General features: G+C 41.4%; 1 protein-coding gene across 1 annotated transcript in view; it reads right to left on the bottom strand.

Moving 5' to 3' along the window:
* LOC139543152 (membrane-associated guanylate kinase, WW and PDZ domain-containing protein 2-like) overlaps window positions 1-22,293 on the bottom strand; it is a 126,466-nt gene that overhangs the window by 50,490 nt on the left and 53,683 nt on the right. The window contains exons 7-11 of the mRNA XM_071349390.1: window positions 19,450-19,520; window positions 18,170-18,337; window positions 7,185-7,737; window positions 6,174-6,675; window positions 3,149-3,212 (exon numbers count right to left, since the gene is read on the bottom strand). Of these exons, the coding sequence (XP_071205491.1) occupies window positions 3,149-3,212; window positions 6,174-6,675; window positions 7,185-7,737; window positions 18,170-18,337; window positions 19,450-19,520 (1,358 nt within the window). The remainder of the gene's footprint in view (window positions 1-3,148; window positions 3,213-6,173; window positions 6,676-7,184; window positions 7,738-18,169; window positions 18,338-19,449; window positions 19,521-22,293) is intronic.

The following is a 22,293-nucleotide window of genomic DNA, read 5'->3' as shown; positions in this document are numbered from 1 at the left end:
ACGAGTATTTAAACCTAAAGTACTGAAGTTACATTACGAGTATTTAAACCTAAAGTACTGAAGTTACATTACGAGTATTTAAACCTAAAGTACTGAAGTTACATTACGAGTATTTAAACCTAAAGTACTGAAGTTACATTACGAGTATTTAAACCTAAAGTACTGAAGTTACATTACGAGTATTTAAACCTAAAGTACTGAAGTTACATTACGAGTATTTAAACCTAAAGTACTGAAGTTACATTACGAGTATTTAAACCTAAAGTACTGAAGTTACATTACGAGTATTTAAACCTAAAGTACTGAAGTTACATTACGAGTATTTAAACCTAAAGTACTGAAGTTACATTACGAGTATTTAAACCTAAAGTACTGAAGTTACATTACGAGTATTTAAACCTAAAGTACTGAAGTTACATTACGAGTATTTAAACCTAAAGTACTGAAGTTACATTACGAGTATTTAAACCTAAAGTACTGAAGTTACATTACGAGTATTTAAACCTAAAGTACTGAAGTTACATTACGAGTATTTAAACCTAAAGTACTGAAGTTACATTACGAGTATTTAAACCTAAAGTACTGAAGTTACATTACGAGTATTTAAACCTAAAGTACTGAAGTTACATTACGAGTATTTAAACCTAAAGTACTGAAGTTACATTACGAGTATTTAAACCTAAAGTACTGAAGTTACATTACGAGTATTTAAACCTAAAGTACTGAAGTTACATTACGAGTATTTAAACCTAAAGTACTGAAGTTACATTACGAGTATTTAAACCTAAAGTACTGAAGTTACATTACGAGTATTTAAACCTAAAGTACTGAAGTTACATTACGAGTATTTAAACCTAAAGTACTGAAGTTACATTACGAGTATTTAAACCTAAAGTACTGAAGTTACATTACGAGTATTTAAACCTAAAGTACTGAAGTTACATTACGAGTATTTAAACCTAAAGTACTGAAGTTACATTACGAGTATTTAAACCTAAAGTACTGAAGTTACATTACGAGTATTTAAACCTAAAGTACTGAAGTTACATTACGAGTATTTAAACCTAAAGTACTGAAGTTACATTACGAGTATTTAAACCTAAAGTACTGAAGTTACATTACGAGTATTTAAACCTAAAGTACTGAAGTTACATTACGAGTATTTAAACCTAAAGTACTGAAGTTACATTACGAGTATTTAAACCTAAAGTACTGAAGTTACATTACGAGTATTTAAACCTAAAGTACTGAAGTTACATTACGAGTATTTAAACCTAAAGTACTGAAGTTACATTACGAGTATTTAAACCTAAAGTACTGAAGTTACATTAAGAGTATTTAAACCTAAAGTACTGAAGTTACATTAAGAGTATTTAAACCTAAAGTACTGAAGTTACATTAAGAGTATTTAAACCTAAAGTACTGAAGTTACTTGTTATATTAAGAGTATTTAAACCTAAAGTACTGAAGTTACTTTACGAGTATTTAAAAAGGAAGAACATCTGGATGAGGGTACTGCACCAAGGCTATCAACAGCAGTAGTATTACTAGTATATATACAGTAGGCAAATATAGTGTACTTGTGGTAGTAGTAGCAATAGTATTGTATTTGTAGTAGTAGTAGTAGTACTATTAGTATTACTAGTATTTATATTGGTAAATACAGTGTATTTGTGGTCGTAGTAGTAGTACTATTAGTATTACTAGTATTTATATTGGTAAATACAGTGTATGTGGTCGTAATAGTATTTATATTGGTAAATACAGTGTATTTGTGGTAGTAGTAGTAGTAGTACTATTAGTATTACTAGTATTTATATTGGTAAATACAGTGTATTTGTGGTAGTAGTAGTAGTAGTACTATTAGTATTACTAGTATTTATATTGGTAAATACAGTGTATTTGTGGTCGTAGTAGTAGTACTATTAGTATTACTAGTATTTATATTGGTAAATACAGTGTATTTGTGGTCGTAGCAGTAGTACTATTAGTATTACTAGTATTTATATTGGTAAATACAGTGTATTTGTGGTAGTAGTAGTAGTACTATTAGTATTACTAGTATTTATATTGGTAAATACAGTGTATTTGTGGTCGTAATAGTATTTATATTGGTAAATACAGTGTATTTGTGGTAGTAGTAGTAGTAGTACTATTAGTATTACTAGTATTTATATTGGTAAATACAGTGTATTTGTGGTAGTAGTAGTAGTAGTACTATTAGTATTACTAGTATTTATATTGGTAAATACAGTGTATTTGTGGTAGTAATAGTAGTAGTACTATTAGTATTACTAGTATTTATATTGGTAAATACAGTGTATTTGTGGTAGTAGTAGTAGTAGTACTATTAGTATTACTAGTATTTATATTGGTAAATACAGTGTATTTGTGGTCGTAATAGTATTTATATTGGTAAATACAGTGTATTTGTGGTAGTAGTAGTAGTACTATTAGTATTACTAGTATTTATATTGGTAAATACAGTGTATTTGTGGTGGTAGTAGTAGTAGTACTATTAGCATTACTAGTATTTAGATTGGTAAATACAGTGTATTTGTGGTCGTAATAGTATTTATATTGGTAAATACAGTGTATTTGTGGTAGTAGTAGTAGTAGTACTATTAGTATTACTAGTATTTATATTGGTAAATACAGTGTATTTGTGGTAGTAGTAGTAATAGTACTATTAGTATTACTAGTATTTATATTGGTAAATACAATGTATTTGTGGTAGTAATAGTAGTAGTACTATTAGTATTACTAGTATTTATATTGGTAAATACAGTGTATTTGTGGTAGTAGTAGTAGTAGTACTATTAGTATTACTAGTATTTATATTGGTAAATACAGTGTATTTGTGGTCGTAGTAGTAGTAGTACTATTAGTATTACTAGTATTTATATTGGTAAATACAGTGTATTTGTGGTCGTAATAGTATTTATATTGGTAAATACAGTGTATTTGTGGTAGTAGTAGTAGTACTATTAGTATTACTAGTATTTATATTTGTAAATACAGTGTATTTGTGGTCGTAATAGTATTTATATTGGTAAATACAGTGTATTTGTAGTCGTAATAGTGTTTATATTGGTAAATACAGTGTATTTGTGGTCGTAATAGTGTTTATACAGGCTAATGGTCTTACCTCCTCTGTAAACCAACAGCATTACTTCTCCCTGCTTGATGTGCTCCTGAAGGACCCTCTGCACCTTCAATGTGCAGCAGAGTTCAATGTTAAAACAGGTCAACATTATTATACAGGTCAACATTAAAATAGGTCAAAATATTGGTTCATTTACATCTCACACTAAAGGGACACCTTCTTCACATGAAGGTGTTCTAACATCTAGTAAACCTTACAGCTCTTCTGTCTTCCTGTCATCTAGTAAACCTTACAGCTCTTCTGTCTTCCTGTCATCTAGTAAACCTTACAGCTCTTCTGTCTTCCTGTCATCTAGTAAACCTTACAGCTCTTCTGTCTTCCTGTCATCTAGTAAACATTACAGCTCTTCTGTCTTCCTGTCATCTAGTAAACCTTACAGCTCTTCTGTCGTCCTGTCATCTAGTAAACCTTACAGCTCTTCTGTCTTCCTGTCATCTAGTAAACCTTACAGCTCTTCTGTCGTCCTGTCATCTAGTAAACCTTACAGCTCTTCTGTCTTCCTGTCATCTAGTAAACCTTACAGCTCTTCTGTCTTCCTGTCATCTAGTAAACATTACAGCTCTTCTGTCGTCCTGTCATCTAGTAAACATTACAGCTCTTCTGTCGTCCTGTCATCTAGTAAACCTTACAGCTCTTCTGTCTTCCTGTCATCTAGTAAACCTTACAGCTCTTCTGTCTTCCTGTCATCTAGTAAACATTACAGCTCTTCTGTCTTCCTGTCATCTAGTAAACCTTACAGCTCTTCTGTCTTCCTGTCATCTAGTAAACCTTACAGCTCTTCTGTCTTCCTGTCATCTAGTAAACCTTACAGCTCTTCTGTCGTCCTGTCATCTAGTAAACCTTACAGCTCTTCTGTCTTCCTGTCATCTAGTAAACCTTACAGCTCTTCTGTCGTCCTGTCATCTAGTAAACATTACAGCTCTTCTGTCGTCCTGTCATCTAGTAAACCTTACAGCTCTTCTGTCTTCCTGTCATCTAGTAAACCTTACAGCTCTTCTGTCTTCCTGTCATCTAGTAAACCTTACAGCTCTTCTGTCTTCCTGTCATCTAGTAAACCTTACAGCTCTTCTGTCGTCCTGTCATCTAGTAAACCTTACAGCTCTTCTGTCATCTAGTAAACCTTACAGCTCTTCTGTCTTCCTGTCATCTAGTAAACATTACAGCTCTTCTGTCTTCCTGTCATCTAGTAAACATTACAGCTCTTCTGTCTTCCTGTCATCTAGTAAACATTACAGCTCTTCTGTCTTCCTGTCATCTAGTAAACATTACAGCTCTTCTGTCATCTAGTAAACCTTACAGCTCTTCTGTCTTCCTGTCATCTAGTAAACCTTACAGCTCTTCTGTCTTCCTGTCATCTAGTAAACCTTACAGCTCTTCTGTCTTCCTGTCATCTAGTAAACCTTACAGCTCTTCTGTCTTCCTGTCATCTAGTAAACCTTACAGCTCTTCTGTCTTCCTGTCATCTAGTAAACCTTACAGCTCTTCTGTCTTCCTGTCATCTAGTAAACCTTACAGCTCTTCTGTCTTCCTGTCATCTAGTAAACCTTACAGCTCTTCTGTCGTCCTGTCATCTAGTAAACCTTACAGCTCTTCTGTCGTCCTGTCATCTAGTAAACCTTACAGCTCTTCTGTCGTCCTGTCATCTAGTAAACCTTACAGCTCTTCTGTCTTCCTGTCATCTAGTAAACATTACAGCTCTTCTGTCTCCCTGTCATCTAGTAAACCTTACAGCTCTTCTGTCTTCCTGTCATCTAGTAAACCTTACAGCTCTTCTGTCGTCCTGTCATCTAGTAAACCTTACAGCTCTTCTGTCGTCCTGTCATCTAGTAAACCTTACAGCTCTTCTGTCGTCCTGTCATCTAGTAAACCTTACAGCTCTTCTGTCTTCCTGTCATCTAGTAAACCTTACAGCTCTTCTGTCTTCCTGTCATCTAGTAAACCTTACAGCTCTTCTGTCTTCCTGTCATCTAGTAAACCTTACAGCTCTTCTGTCGTCCTGTCATCTAGTAAACCTTACAGCTCTTCTGTCGTCCTGTCATCTAGTAAACCTTACAGCTCTTCTGTCTTCCTGTCATCTAGTAAACCTTACAGCTCTTCTGTCATCTAGTAAACCTTACAGCTCTTCTGTCATCTAGTAAACCTTACAGCTCTTCTGTCTTCCTGTCATCTAGTAAACCTTACAGCTCTTCTGTCTTCCTGTCATCTAGTAAACCTTACAGCTCTTCTGTCATCTAGTAAACCTTACAGCTCTTCTGTCTTCCTGTCATCTAGTAAACCTTACAGCTCTTCTGTCTTCCTGTCATCTAGTAAACATTACAGCTCTTCTGTCTTCCTGTCATCTAGTAAACATTACAGCTCTTCTGTCTTCCTGTCATCTAGTAAACATTACAGCTCTTCTGTCTTCCTGTCATCTAGTAAACATTACAGCTCTTCTGTCTTCCTGTCATCTAGTAAACCTTACAGCTCTTCTGTCTTCCTGTCATCTAGTAAACATTACAGCTCTTCTGTCTTCCTGTCATCTAGTAAACATTACAGCTCTTCTGTCTTCCTGTCATCTAGTAAACATTACAGCTCTTCTGTCTTCCTGTCATCTAGTAAACATTACAGCTCTTCTGTCTTCCTGTCATCTAGTAAACCTTACAGCTCTTCTGTCTTCCTGTCATCTAGTAAACATTACAGCTCTTCTGTCTTCCTGTCATCTAGTAAACCTTACAGCTCTTCTGTCTTCCTGTCATCTAGTAAACATTACAGCTCTTCTGTCTTCCTGTCATCTAGTAAACATTACAGCTCTTCTGTCTTCCTGTCATCTAGTAAACCTTACAGCTCTTCTGTCTTTCTCTGTCATTCCAAATGTCACTAAGATTACTCAATGTTGTCAGAATAAACTTACTCCAGAGATTGATGATTACTATTGAGGGTTGCTGAAATAAATGACAATCAACCTCATAACCAAACCAAATGACGGTCTGTAAAAGTAGAGCTGTCTCCGAAGCCAGTCCTACTGTACCTGAGCGAAGCTGAGACTCTGCACGTCAGCTCCGTCGATCTTCACTATAGCATCCCCCGGCTGCAGGGAGGAGCACTGCCTTCTGTCCCACACCCTCTTCACCAGGGCCAGCTGCCCCCCCTTCCCCCCCGCCGTCACACTGAACCCCATCCCACCCCCCTCACTCCTCCCGAGGGCCACAGGGAGCAGCTCCCCTCCTCCAGACCCACCAGGTACACCCTCGCTGGTCGGGCTGTGGCCCCCACGGGGGTGGGCGCTGGCGGGGCAGCCGCTGAAGCCGCAAGGGGGGACCTCCATAGGCGGGCTGGCCATGAGGGACGTCTGGGGCACGGGAGGCCGCTGGCAGGGTGCACCGGGAGTGGTGGCGGTGCCCACCTCCGGCTGGAACAGGGGCAGCTTGGAGAGGGAGATGGGCAGGGTGGAGGTGGAGAGGTCACTCTGATGGTGGACCATGGAGGAAGAGGAGGGGAGGGAGTTACCACTGTAGCGCATCACAGACCATCTGAGAGGGAAGAGGAAGAGGAGGAAGAGGAGGAAGAGAGGCGTTAGAGGATATTCTGTACCCGACTGATACACACAGAGGAAATTAAGAACTGTGAACTGACCATCTGATCTGATTGGCTGTTGCACTTCATGTTCACTTTCTGTTCGAACCATAGGCAGCACTTTTCTCTCAAATCATCAAATCAAATCAAATGTATTTATAAAGCCCTTCTTACATCAGCTGATATCTCAAAGTGCTGTACAGAAACACAGCCTGAAACCCCAAACAGCAAGCAATGCAGGTGTAGAAGCACGGTGGCTAGGAAAATCTCCCTAGAAAGGCCCAGAACCTAGGAAGAAACCTAGAGAGGAACCAGGCTATGAGGGGTGGCCAGTCCTCTTCTGGCTGTGCCGGGTGGAGATTATAACAGAACATGGCCAAGATCATTAGCTGTGAACTCAGTCCATCTTGGCAATTGGTTAGTTAGAGTTAGTTAGCTGGTTAGTTAGTTATTTAGGGTTAGTTACCTTTGTGTCCATCCACCCAAGGCCTCTGAGTCACTCTGGCTGGTGGACGCGGATGTTGATTCAGGAGGGGGAGGAGGGGGGATGCCCCTACTGTGAGAGGAGGAGGGGGCACAGGCTGAGCTGGCAGAAGAGCCCGGGACACCGTTAGACAGCGGGTAGGAGGGTGTCGCGTTTCCATTAGCGTCCAGCCCCGAACCCGAGTGTCCCGCCCCTCTCAGATAGTTGCCGTTGTGATGGGATAGGGTCCGATTAAGGTTAGCCAGGCCGGGGGGGTGGGTGTGTGGGGGCTCAGCAGGGCTGAGACAGGAAGGGGGCTGGTTAGTGGCTGTGGAGGGAGGGGTGGCTGCAGAGCTGAGGGGTTCCAGAGGAGAAGAGGAGGCGGAGGGGGTCAGGGGTTGTTTGGGACAGCCGTCTGGGTTGTAGAGCATGGGATAGCCTCTCCGTAACACAACGTCCACACTGTGACCCATGGGGACAGACTTCAACATCTCTACCACCTCTTTATGAGACAGACCCAGGACACAGCTGTCATTGATGTAGACAAGGATATCAGCTGCAGGAGAGAGAGAGAGAGAGAGAGAGAGAGAGAGAGAGAGAGAGAGAGACAGAGAGAGAGAGAGAAAGAGAGAGAGAGAGAGAGAGAGAGAGAGAGAGAGAAACAGAGAGAGAGAGAGACAGAGAGACAGAGAGACAGACAGAGAGAGACAGAGAGAGACAGAGAGAGAGAAACAGAGAGAGAGAAACAGAGAGAGAGAAACAGGCTTGTTCAACTCCCTTCAATGTTCAACTCCCTTCAACTCCCTTCAACTCCCTTCAATGTTCAACTCCCTTCAATGTTCAACTCCCTTCAATGTTCAACTCCCTTCAATGTTCAACTCCCTTCAATGTTCAACTCCCTTCAATGTTCAACTACTTTCAATGTTCAACTCCCTTCAATGTTCAACTCTTCAACGCCCTTCAACTCCCTTCAATGTTCAACTCCCTTAAATGTTCAACTCCCTTCAATGTTCAACTCCCTTCAATGTTCAACTCCCTTCAACTCCCTTCAATGTTCAACTCCCTTCAACTCCCTTCAATGTTCAACTCCCTTCAACTCCCTTCAATGTTCAACTCCTTTCAATGTTCAACTCCCTTCAACCCTTCAACTCCCTTCAATGTTCAACTCCCTTCAATGTTCAACTCCCTTCAATGTTCAACTCCCTTCAATGTTCAACTCCCTTCAACCCTTCAACTCCCTTCAATGTTCAACTCCCTTCAATGTTCAATTCCCTTCAACTCCCTTCAATGTTCAACTCCCTTCAACTCCCTTCAAATCTTCAACTCCCTTCAACTCCCTTCAATGTTCAACTCCCTTCAATGTTCAACTCCCTTCAACTCCCTTCAATGTTCAACTACTTTCAATGTTCAACCCCCTTCAATGTTCAACTCTTCAACTCCCTTCAACTCCCTTCAATGTTCAACTCCCTTCAATGTTCAACTCCCTTCAACTCCCTTCAATGTTCAGCTCCCTTCAACTCCCTTCAATGTTCAACTCCCTTCAATGTTCAACTCCCTTCAATGTTCAACTCCCTTCAATGTTCAACTCCCTTCAATGTTCAACTCCCTTCAACTCCCTTCAAATCTTCAACTCCCTTCAACTCCCTTCAATGTTCAACTCCTTTCAATGTTCAACTCCCTTCAACTCCCTTCAATGTTCAACTCTTCAATTCCCTTCAACTCCCTTCAATGTTCAACTCCCTTCAATGTTCAACTCCCTTCAATGTTCAACTCCCTTCAATGTTCAACTCCCTTCAATGTTCAACTCCCTTCAACTCCCTTCAATGTTCAACTACTTTCAATGTTCAACTCCCTTCAATGTTCAACTCTTCAACTCCCTTCAACTCCCTTCAATGTTCAACTCCCTTCAATGTTCAACTCCCTTCAATGTTCAACTCCCTTCAATGTTCAACTCCCTTCAACTCCCTTCAATGTTCAACTCTTCAACTCCCTTCAATGTTCAACTCCCTCCAACTCCCTTCAATGTTCAACTCCTTTCAATGTTCAACTCCCTTCAACCCTTCAACTCCCTTCAATGTTCAACTCCCTTCAATGTTCAACTCCCTTCAACCCTTCAACTCCCTTCAACCCTTCAACTCCCTTCAATATTCAACTCCCTTTAACTCCCTTCAATGTTCAACTCCCTTCAAATCTTCAACTCCCTTCAACTCCCTTCAATCTTCAACTCCCTTCAATCTTCAACTCCCTTCAACTCCCTTCAATGTTCAACTCCCTTCAACTCCCTTCAATGTTCAACTCCCTTCAACTCTCTTGCTTCAATATTCAACTCTTCAACTCCCTTCAACTCCCTTCAATGTTCAACTCCCTTCAATGTTCAACTCCCTTCAATGTTCAACTCCCTTCAATGTTCAACTCCTTTCAATGTTCAACTCCCTTCAACTCCCTTCAATGTTCAACTCCTTTCAATGTTCAACTCCCTTCAATGTTCAACTCTTCAACTCCCTTCAACTCCCTTCAATGTTCAACTCCCTTCAATGTTCAAATCCCTTCAATGTTCAACTCCCTTCAATGTTCAACTCCCTTCAATGTTCAACTTCCTTAAATGTTCAACTCCCTTAAATGTTCAACTCCCTTCAACTCCCTTCAATGTTCAACTCCCTTCAACTCCCTTCAATGTTCAACTCCCTTCAATGTTCAACTCCCTTCAATGTTCAACTCCCTTCAACCCTTCAACTCCCTTCAATGTTCAACTCCCTTCAATGTTCAACTCCCTTCAATGTTCAACTCCCTTCAATGTTCAACTCCCTTCAATGTTCAACTCCCTTCAACCCTTCAACTCCCTTCAACCCTTCAACTCCCTTCAATGTTCAACTCCCTTCAATGTTCAATTCCCTTCAACTCCCTTCAATGTTCAACTCCCTTCAACTCCCTTCAAATCTTCAACTCCCTTCAACTCCCTTCAATGTTCAACTCCCTTCAATGTTCAACTCCCTTCAACTCCCTTCAATGTTCAACTACTTTCAATGTTCAACTCCCTTCAATGTTCAACTCTTCAACTCCCTTCAACTCCCTTCAATGTTCAACTCCCTTCAATGTTCAACTCCCTTCAATGTTCAACTCCCTTCAACTCCCTTCAATGTTCAGCTCCCTTCAACTCCCTTCAATGTTCAACTCCCTTCAATGTTCAACTCCCTTCAATGTTCAACTCCCTTCAACTCCCTTCAATGTTCAACTACTTTCAATGTTCAACTCCCTTCAATGTTCAACTCTTCAACTCCCTTCAACTCCCTTCAATGTTCAACTCCCTTCAATGTTCAACTCCCTTCAATGTTCAACTCCCTTCAATGTTCAACTCCCTTCAATGTTCAACTCCCTTCAATGTTCAACTCCCTTCAACTCCCTTCAATGTTCAACTCTTCAACTCCCTTCAACTCCCTTCAATGTTCAACTCCCTCCAACTCCCTTCAATGTTCAACTCCTTTCAATGTTCAACTCCCTTCAACCCTTCAACTCCCTTCAATGTTCAACTCCCTTCAATGTTCAACTCCCTTCAACCCTTCAACTCCCTTCAACCCTTCAACTCCCTTCAATATTCAACTCCCTTCAACTCCCTTCAATGTTCAACTCCCTTCAAATCTTCAACTCCCTTCAACTCCCTTCAATCTTCAACTCCCTTCAATCTTCAACTCCCTTCAACTCCCTTCAATGTTCAACTCCCTTCAACTCCCTTCAATGTTCAACTCCCTTCAACTCTCTTGCTTCAATATTCAACTCTTCAACTCCCTTCAATGTTCAACTCCCTTCAATGTTCAACTCCCTTCAATGTTCAACTCCTTTCAATGTTCAACTCTTCAACTCCCTTCAACTCCCTTCAATGTTCAACTCCCTTCAATGTTCAAATCCCTTCAATGTTCAACTCCCTTCAATGTTCAACTCCCTTCAATGTTCAACTCCCTTCAATGTTCAACTCCTTTCAATGTTCAACTCCTTTCAATGTTCAACTCCATTCAATGTTCAACTCCCTTCAATGTTCAACTCCCTTCAACTCCCTTCAATGTTCAACTCCTTTCAATGTTCAACTCCCTTCAATATTCAACTCTTCAACTCCCTTCAACTCCCTTCAATGTTCAACTCCCTTCAATGTTCAACTCCTTTCAATGTTCAACTCCCTTCAATGTTCAACTCCCTTCAATGTTCAACTCCCTTCAATGTTCAACTCCCTTCAATGTTCAACTCCCTTCAATGTTCAACTCCTTTCAATGTTCAACTCCCTTCAACTCCCTTCAATGTTCAACTCCTTTCAATGTTCAACTCCCTTCAATGTTCAACTCTTCAACTCCCTTCAACTCCCTTCAATGTTCAACTCCCTTCAATGTTCAACTCCCTTCAATGTTCAACTCCCTTCAATGTTCAACTCCCTTCAATGTTCAACTCCCTTCAATGTTCAACTCCCTTCAATGTTCAACTCCCTTCAATGTTCAACTACTTTCAATGTTCAACTCTTCAACTCCCTTCAACTCCCTTCAATGTTCAACTCCCTTCAATGTTCAACTCCCTTCAATGTTCAACTCCCTTCAATGTTCAACTCCCGTCAATGTTCAACTCCCTTAAATGTTCAACTCCCTTCAACTCCCTTCAATGTTCAACTCCCTTCAACTCCCTTCAATGTTCAACTCCTTTCAATGTTCAACTCCCTTCAACCCTTCAACTCCCTTCAATGTTCAACTCCCTTCAATGTTCAACTCCCTTCAATGTTCAACTCCCTTCAATGTTCAACTCCCTTCAATGTTCAACTCCCTTCAATGTTCAACTCCCTTCAATGTTCAACTCCCTTCAACTCCCTTCAATGTTCAACTCTTCAACTCCCTTCAACTCCCTTCAATGTTCAACTCCCTCCAACTCCCTTCAATGTTCAACTCCTTTCAATGTTCAACTCCCTTCAACCCTTCAACTCCCTTCAATGTTCAACTCCCTTCAATGTTCAACTCCCTTCAACCCTTCAACTCCCTTCAACCCTTCAACTCCCTTCAATATTCAACTCCCTTCAACTCCCTTCAATGTTCAACTCCCTTCAAATCTTCAACTCCCTTCAACTCCCTTCAATCTTCAACTCCCTTCAATGTTCAACTCCCTTCAATGTTCAACTCCCTTCAATGTTCAACTCCCTTCAACTCTCTTGCTTCAATATTCAACTCTTCAACTCCCTTCAATGTTCAACTCCCTTCAATGTTCAACTCCTTTCAATGTTCAACTCCCTTCAACTCCCTTCAATGTTCATCTCCTTTCAATGTTCAACTCCCTTCAATGTTCAACTCTTCAACTCCCTTCAACTCCCTTCAATGTTCAACTCCCTTCAATGTTCAAATCCCTTCAATGTTCAACTCCCTTCAATGTTCAACTCCCTTCAATGTTCAACTCCCTTCAATGTTCAACTCCTTTCAATGTTCAACTCCATTCAATGTTCAACTCCATTCAATGTTCAACTCCCTTCAATGTTCAACTCCCTTCAACTCCCTTCAATGTTCAACTCCTTTCAATGTTCAACTCCCTTCAATATTCAACTCTTCAACTCCCTTCAACTCCCTTCAATGTTCAACTCCCTTCAATGTTCAACTCCTTTCAATGTTCAACTCCCTTCAATGTTCAACTCCCTTCAATGTTCAACTCCCTTCAATGTTCAACTCCTTTCAATGTTCAACTCCCTTCAACTCCCTTCAATGTTCAACTCCTTTCAATGTTCAACTCCCTTCAATGTTCAACTCTTCAACTCCCTTCAACTCCCTTCAATGTTCAACTCCCTTCAATGTTCAACTCCCTTCAATGTTCAACTCCCTTCAATGTTCAACTCCCTTCAATGTTCAACTCCCTTCAATGTTCAACTCCCTTCAATGTTCAACTACTTTCAATGTTCAACTCCCTTCAATGTTCAACTCTTCAACTCCCTTCAACTCCCTTCAATGTTCAACTCCCTTCAATGTTCAACTCCCTTCAATGTTCAACTCCCTTCAATGTTCAACTCCCTTCAATGTTCAACTCCCTTCAACTCCCTTCAATGTTCAACTCCCTTCAATGTTCAACTCCTTTCAATGTTCAACTCCCTTCAACCCTTCAACTCCCTTCAATGTTCAACTCCCTTCAATGTTCAACTCCCTTCAATGTTCAACTCCCTTCAATGTTCAACTCCCTTCAATGTTCAACTCCCTTCAATGTTCAACTCCCTTCAATGTTCAACTCCCTTCAATGTTCAACTCCCTTCAACTCCCTTCAATGTTCAACTCCCTTCAACTCCCTTCAAATCTTCAACTCCCTTCAACTCCCTTCAAATCTTCAACTCCCTTCAATGTTCAACTCCCTTCAACTCACTTCAATGTTCAACTACTTTCAATGTTCAACTCCCTTCAATGTTCAACTCTTCAACTCCCTTCAACTCCCTTCAATGTTCAACTCCCTTCAATGTTCAACTCCCTTCAATGTTCAACTCCCTTCAACTCCCTTCAATGTTCAACTCCCTTCAATGTTCAACTCTTCAACTCCCTTCAACTCCCTTCAATGTTCAACTCCCTTCAATGTTCAACTCCCTTCAATGTTCAACTCCCTTCAATGTTCAACTCCCTTCAACTCCCTTCAATCTTCAACTCCCTTCAATCTTCAACTCCCTTCAACTCCCTTCAATGTTCAACTCCCTTCAACTCCCTTCAATGTTCAACTCCCTTCAACTCTCTTGCTTCAATATTCAACTCTTCAACTCCCTTCAATGTTCAACTCCCTTCAATGTTCAACTCCTTTCAATGTTCAACTCCCTTCAACTCCCTTCAATGTTCATCTCCTTTCAATGTTCAACTCCCTTCAATGTTCAACTCTTCAACTCCCTTCAACTCCCTTCAATGTTCAAATCCCTTCAATGTTCAACTCCCTTCAATGTTCAACTCCCTTCAATGTTCAACTCCTTTCAATGTTCAACTCCTTTCAATGTTCAACTCCATTCAATGTTCAACTCCCTTCAATGTTCAACTCCCTTCAACTCCCTTCAATGTTCAACTCCTTTCAATGTTCAACTCCCTTCAATATTCAACTCTTCAACTCCCTTCAACTCCCTTCAATGTTCAACTCCCTTCAATGTTCAACTCCTTTCAATGTTCAACTCCCTTCAATGTTCAACTCCCTTCAATGTTCAACTCCCTTCAATGTTCAACTCCCTTCAATGTTCAACTCCCTTCAATGTTCAACTCCTTTCAATGTTCAACTCCCTTCAACTCCCTTCAATGTTCAACTCCTTTCAATGTTCAACTCCCTTCAATGTTCAACTCTTCAACTCCCTTCAACTCCCTTCAATGTTCAACTCCCTTCAATGTTCAACTCCCTTCAATGTTCAACTACTTTCAATGTTCAACTCTTCAACTCCCTTCAACTCCCTTCAATGTTCAACTCCCTTCAATGTTCAACTCCCTTCAATGTTCAACTCCCTTCAATGTTCAACTCCCTTCAATGTTCAACTCCCTTAAATGTTCAACTCCCTTCAACTGCCTTCAATGTTCAACTCCCTTCAACTCCCTTCAATGTTCAACTCCTTTCAATGTTCAACTCCCTTCAACCCTTCAACTCCCTTCAATGTTCAACTCCCTTCAATGTTCAACTCCCTTCAATGTTCAACTCCCTTCAATGTTCAACTCCCTTCAATGTTCAACTCCCTTCAATGTTCAACTCCCTTCAATGTTCAACTCCCTTCAACTCCCTTCAATGTTCAACTCTTCAACTCCCTTCAACTCCCTTCAATGTTCAACTCCCTCCAACTCCTTTCAATGTTCAACTCCCTTCAACCCTTCAACTCCCTTCAATGTTCAACTCCCTTCAATGTTCAACTCCCTTCAACCCTTCAACTCCCTTCAACCCTTCAACTCCCTTCAATATTCAACTCCCTTCAACTCCCTTCAATGTTCAACTCCCTTCAAATCTTCAACTCCCTTCAACTCCCTTCAATCTTCAACTCCCTTCAATGTTCAACTCCCTTCAATGTTCAACTCCCTTCAACTCTCTTGCTTCAATATTCAACTCTTCAACTCCCTTCAATGTTCAACTCCCTTCAATGTTCAACTCCTTTCAATGTTCAACTCCCTTCAACTCCCTTCAATGTTCATCTCCTTTCAATGTTCAACTCCCTTCAATGTTCAACTCTTCAACTCCCTTCAACTCCCTTCAATGTTCAACTCCCTTCAATGTTCAAATCCCTTCAATGTTCAACTCCCTTCAATGTTCAACTCCCTTCAATGTTCAACTCCCTTCAATGTTCAACTCCTTTCAATGTTCAACTCCATTCAATGTTCAACTCCATTCAATGTTCAACTCCCTTCAATGTTCAACTCCCTTCAACTCCCTTCAATGTTCAACTCCTTTCAATGTTCAACTCCCTTCAATATTCAACTCTTCAACTCCCTTCAACTCCCTTCAATGTTCAACTCCCTTCAATGTTCAACTCCTTTCAATGTTCAACTCCCTTCAATGTTCAACTCCCTTCAATGTTCAACTCCCTTCAATGTTCAACTCCTTTCAATGTTCAACTCCCTTCAACTCCCTTCAATGTTCAACTCCTTTCAATGTTCAACTCCCTTCAATGTTCAACTCTTCAACTCCCTTCAACTCCCTTCAATGTTCAACTCCCTTCAATGTTCAACTCCCTTCAATGTTCAACTCCCTTCAATGTTCAACTCCCTTCAATGTTCAACTCCCTTCAATGTTCAACTCCCTTCAATGTTCAACTCCCTTCAATGTTCAACTACTTTCAATGTTCAACTCCCTTCAATGTTCAACTCTTCAACTCCCTTCAACTCCCTTCAATGTTCAACTCCCTTCAATGTTCAACTCCCTTCAATGTTCAACTCCCTTCAATGTTCAACTCCCTTCAATGTTCAACTCCCTTCAATGTTCAACTCCCTTCAACTCCCTTCAATGTTCAACTCCTTTCAATGTTCAACTCCCTTCAACCCTTCAACTCCCTTCAATGTTCAACTCCCTTCAATGTTCAACTCCCTTCAATGTTCAACTCCCTTCAATGTTCAACTCCCTTCAATGTTCAACTCCCTTCAATGTTCAACTCCCTTCAATGTTCAACTCCCTTCAATGTTCAACTCCCTTCAATGTTCAACTCCCTTCAACTCCCTTCAATGTTCAACTCCCTTCAACTCCCTTCAAATCTTCAACTCCCTTCAACTCCCTTCAAATCTTCAACTCCCTTCAATGTTCAACTCCCTTCAACTCACTTCAATGTTCAACTACTTTCAATGTTCAACTCCCTTCAATGTTCAACTCTTCAACTCCCTTCAACTCCCTTCAATGTTCAACTCCCTTCAATGTTCAACTCCCTTCAATGTTCAACTCCCTTCAATGTTCAACTCCCTTCAACTCCCTTCAATGTTCAGCTCCCTTCAACTCCCTTCAATGTTCCACTCCTTTCAATGTTCAACTCCCTTCAACTCCCTTCAATGTTCAACTCTTCAACTCCCTTCAACTCCCTTCAATGTTCAACTCCCTTCAATGTTCAACTCCCTTCAATGTTCAACTCCCTTCAATGTTCAACTCCCTTCAACTCCCTTCAAATCTTCAACTCCCTTCAACTCCCTTCAATGTTCCACTCCTTTCAATGTTCAACTCCCTTCAACTCCCTTCAATGTTCAACTCCCTTCAACTCCCTTCAATGTTCAACTACTTTCAATGTTCAACTCCCTTCAATGTTCAACTCTTCAACTCCCTTCAACTCCCTTCAATGTTCAACTCCCTTCAATGTTCAACTCCCTTCAATGTTCAACTCCCTTCAATGTTCAACTCCCTTCAATGTTCAACTCCCTTCAACTCCCTTCAATGTTCAACTCTTCAACTCCCTTCAACTCCCTTCAATGTTCAACTCCCTCCAACTCCCTTCAATGTTCAACTCCTTTCAATGTTCAACTCCCTTCAACGTTCAACTCCCTTCAATGTTCAACTCCCTTCAACCCTTCAACTCCCTTCAACCCTTCAACTCCCTTCAATATTCAACTCCCTTCAACTCCCTTCAATGTTCAACTCCCTTCAAATCTTCAACTCCCTTCAACTCCCTTCAATCTTCAACTCCCTTCAATCTTCAACTCCCTTCAATCTTCAACTCCCTTCAACTCCCTTCAATGTTCAACTCCCTTCAACTCCCTTCAATGTTCAACTCCCTTCAACTCTCTTGCTCCGTCTCTCAGTCTCACCAGTACAGGACTTCAGAAATAACAACAACTCAATAACCACTGGTATGTATGTCTAGCTTGAGGTTATGCTACCTGTGTAGAGTGTACCTGTGTTAATCATACCTGTGTTAATCATACCTGTGTTAATCCTACCCGTGTTGAGAGTACCTGTGTTAATCATACCTGTGTTAATTCTACCTGTGTTAATCCTACCCGTGTTAAGTGTACCTGTGTTAATCTTACCTGTGTTAATCCTACCAGTGTTAATCCTACCTGTGTTAGTCCTACCCATTTTATTACTACCTGTGTTTAGTGTACCTGTGTTAATCCTACCTGTGTTAATCCTACCTGTGTTAATCCTACCCGTGTTAATCCTACCCGTGTTAATCCTACCCGTGTTAATCCTACCCGTGTTAAGTGTTCCTGTGTTAATCCCACCTGTGTGTGTTGAGAGTACCTGTGTTAATCCTACCCGTGTTAATCCTACCCGTGTTAATCCTACCCGTGTTAATCCTACCCGTGTTAATCCTACCCGTGTTTTCCTACCCGTGTTAAGTGTTCCTGTGTTAATCCCACCTGTGTTAATCCCACCTGTGTTAATCCTACATTTGTTAATCCTACCTGTTCTGAATGTACCTGTGTTAATCCTACCTGTGGTAATCCTACCTGTGTTGAGAGTACCTGTGTTAATCCTACCTGTGTTAATCCTACCTGTGTTAGTCCTACCTGTGTTAGTCCTACCTGTGTTAGTCCTACCTGTGTTAGTCCTACCCGTGTTAATCCTACCTGTGTTGAGAGCGGGTGGTCCTCCTGGTGTAATGCTGTAGACCTGGAGAAACTCTCTCTGCCTGCTTCCTCCCACTATGTTGAAGCCGAACCCCTGCAGCCCTTTAGACAGACGGGTGTGGATGGAGTAACCCTTCAGCTCTGCTGGCTGGTCCGTGAACGCAGGTACTGGCAGGGGACAGGGACACAGACCATTAGTTTCCTGTTGTGATGACCCTACCTCCGTCTAGTATTTATTTAACCTTGATTTCCCCAGGGCTAGTCTCATTAAAGTCAAATCAGTCCTGGTTTCTCCAGACGTCTCTCAGATTGCACAGGTCAGGCCACTTCTCGCTATATCTATGATAGACTGTCCACGTGTATTCACATATATCTATGATAGACTGTCCACGTGTATTCACATATATCTATGATAGACTGTCCACGTGTATTCACATATATCTATGATAGACTGTCCACGTGTATTCACATATATCTATGATAGACTGTCCACGTGTATTCACATATATCTATGATAGACTGTCCACGTGTATTCACATAACAGACAAGACAGAGCTACCGTACGGCGGCTGTCTCTGAACAGGTTTAACAACTGATTCTCTGGCGCCCTCTGCAGTTCAATGATAAAATATGTAGTCTCATGACTAACAGACATATTTTTGTAATTCATTACATTTTGACATGGCAACAGAATATTTTAACGCATTTTCCTTCCTATAAATGTTTATTTGCATCTATTATTAAAGTGATCTCCCTCCTCCTCTAATATCATGAGCAGACAATATGAAAATATGTCTCTAATTTCACGACTCCATTTCAGTAGAACTGAATGCTGTCTCAGTGCTCGACAACACATGAAAGAGACAAAGTGAGATGAGAGATAGTATGGGGGATGAGGAGGAGGGAGAGGAAGAGAGGGGATGGGGAGTCTGGGTAGGAAAGGGAGATATAGGGGTAGAGAGAGGGGGTAGGAAGGAGAAGGAAGAGAGGGGATGGGGAGTCTGGGTAGGAAAGGGAGATATAGGGGTAGAGAGAGGGGGTAAGAAGGAGAGGAAGAGAGGGGATGGGGAGTCTGGGTAGGAAAGGGAGATATAGGGGGAGAGAGAGGGGGTAAGAAGGAGAGGAAGAGAGGGGATGGGGAGTCTGAGTAGGAAAGGGAGATATAGGGAGAGAGAGAGAGAGAGACTAAATTATATTTCTAATAATGTCAAGAGATGAATTTGAGAGCTGTCAGGGGAGATAGACAGAGAAACAAAGGAGGATAAGGTAGGTAGACTCACAGTCTGTCTCGCTGAGGATCTCCCTGCTCTGAGCTCTGGGGTCCAGCCAGCTGGTTGTCTTAGAGATGTGACTGAGGGGAGGAAGAGATCACCCCCTCCACCATCATCATCATCATCACCACCAACCCAATCATCATAAGCTCTACACTCTCCTCTCTCTATGTAGTAGAACTCTCCTCTCTCTATGTAGTAAAACTCTCCTCTCTCTATGTAGTAAAACTCTCCTCTCTCTATGTAGTAAAACTCTCCTCTCTATGTAGTAAAACTCTCCTCTCTCTATGTAGTAAAACTCTCCTCTCTCTATGTAGTAAAACTCTCCTCTCTCTATGTAGTAAAACTCTCCTCTCTATGTAGTAAAACTCTCCTCTCTATGTAGTAAAACTCTCCTCTCTATGTAGTAAAACTCTCCTCTCTCTATGTAGTAAAACTCTCCTCTCTCTATGTAGTAAAACTCTCCTCTCTCTATGTAGTAAAACTCTCCTCTCTATGTAGTAAAACTCTCCTCTCTCTATGTAGTAAAACTCTCCTCTCTCTATGTAGTAAAACTCTCCTCTCTCTATGTAGTAAAACTCTCCTCTTTATGTAGTAAAACTCTCCTCTCTATGTAGTAAAACTCTCCTCTCTATGTAGTAAAACTCTCCTCTCTATGTAGTAAAACTCTCCTCTCTCTATGTAGTAAAACTCTCCTCTCTCTATGTAGTAAAACTCTCCTCTCTATGTAGTAAAACTCTCCTCTCTATGTAGTAAAACTCTCCTCTCTATGTAGTAAAACTCTCCTCTCTCTATGTAGTAAAACTCTCCTCTCTATGTAGTAAAACTCTCCTCTCTCTATGTAGTAAAACTCTCCTCTCTATGTAGTAAAACTCTCCTCTCTCTATGTAGTAAAACTCTCCTCTCTATGTAGTAAAACTCTCCTCTCTATGTAGCAAAACTCTCCTCTCTATGTAGTAAAACTCTCCTCTCTATGTAGCAAAACTCTCCTCTCTATGTAGTAAAACTCTCCTCTCTCTATGTAGTAAAACTCTCCTCTCTCTATGTAGTAAAACTCTCCTCTCTCTATTTAGTAAAACTCTCCTCTCTCTATGTAGCAAAACTCTCCTCTCTCTATGTAGTAAAACTCTCCTCTCTCTATGTAGTAAAACTCTCCTCTCTATGTAGTAAGCCTCTCCTCTCTATGTAGTAAGCCTCTCCTCTCTCTCTCTCCTCTCTCTCCTGTCTCTACTCACTCTATGTAGTAACCCTCTCCTCTCTCTCTCTCTCCTCTCTCTCCTGTCTCTACTCACTCTATGTAGTAAGCCTCTCCTCTCTCTCTCTCTCCTCTCTCTCCCCTCTCTCTCCTCTCTCTCCTGTCTCTACTCACTCTATGTAGTATGCCTCTCCTCTCTCTCCTCTCTCTCCTCTCTCCTGTCTCTACTCACTCTATGTAGTAAGCCTCTCCTCTCTCTCTCTCCTCTCTCTCTTCTCTCTCATCTCTCTCTCCTGTCTTTACTCACTCTATGTAGTAAGCCTCTCCTCTCTCTCTCTCTCCTCTCTCTCCTGTCTCTCCTGTCTCTACTCACTCTATGTAGTAAGCCTCTCCTCTCTCTCTCCTCTCTCTCCTCTCTCTCCCCTCTCTCTCTCCTTTCTCTCCTGTCTCTACTCACTCTATGTAGTAAGCCTCTCCTCTCTCTCTCTCTCCTCTCTCTCCTCTCTCTCTCCTGTCTCTACTCTCTCTATGTAGTAAAACTCTCCTCTCTCTATTTAGTAAAACTCTCCTCTCTCTATGTAGCAAAACTCTCCTCTCTCTATGTAGTAAAACTCTCCTCTCTCTATGTAGTAAAACTCTCCTCTCTATGTAGTAAGCCTCTCCTCTCTATGTAGTAAGCCTCTCCTCTCTCTCTCTCCTCTCTCTCCTGTCTCTACTCACTCTATGTAGTAACCCTCTCCTCTCTCTCTCTCTCCTCTCTCTCCTGTCTCTACTCACTCTATGTAGTAAGCCTCTCCTCTCTCTCTCTCTCCTCTCTCTCCCCTCTCTCTCCTCTCTCTCCTGTCTCTACTCACTCTATGTAGTATGCCTCTCCTCTCTCTCCTCTCTCTCCTCTCTCCTGTCTCTACTCACTCTATGTAGTAAGCCTCTCCTCTCTCTCTCTCCTCTCTCTCTTCTCTCTCATCTCTCTCTCCTGTCTTTACTCACTCTATGTAGTAAGCCTCTCCTCTCTCTCTCTCTCCTCTCTCTCCTGTCTCTCCTGTCTCTACTCACTCTATGTAGTAAGCCTCTCCTCTCTCTCTCCTCTCTCTCCTCTCTCTCCCCTCTCTCTCTCCTTTCTCTCCTGTCTCTACTCACTCTATGTAGTAAGCCTCTCCTCTCTCTCTCTCTCCTCTCTCTCCTCTCTCTCTCCTGTCTCTACTCACTCTATGTAGTAAGCCTCTCCTCTCTCTCTCTCCTCTCTCTCCTGTCTCTACTCACTCTATGTAGTAAGCCTCTCCTCCTCTCTCTCTCCTCTCTCTCTCATCTCTCTCTCCTGTCTCTACTCACTCTATGTAGTAAGCCTCTCCTCTCTCTCTCTCTCCTCTCTCTCTCATCTCTCTCTCCTGTCTCTACTCACTCTATGTAGTAAGCATCTCCTCTCTCTCTCTCTCCTCTCTCTCTCTCTCCTCTCTCTCCCATCTCTCCTGTCTCTACTCACTCTATGTAGTAAGCCTCTCCTCCTCTCTCTCTCCTCTCTCTCTCACCTCTCTCTCCTGTCTCTACTCACTCTATGTAGTAAGCCTCTCCTCTCTCTCTCTCTCCTCTCTCTCTCATCTCTCTCTCCTGTCTCTACTCACTCTATGTAGTAAGCCTCTCCTCTCTCTCTCTCTCCTCTC

Source organism: Salvelinus alpinus, chromosome 17 (assembly GCF_045679555.1).
Source record: "Salvelinus alpinus chromosome 17, SLU_Salpinus.1, whole genome shotgun sequence".
Lineage (NCBI taxonomy): Eukaryota > Metazoa > Chordata > Actinopteri > Salmoniformes > Salmonidae > Salvelinus > Salvelinus alpinus.
This window is presented reverse-complemented; position numbering and strand designations above follow the sequence as displayed.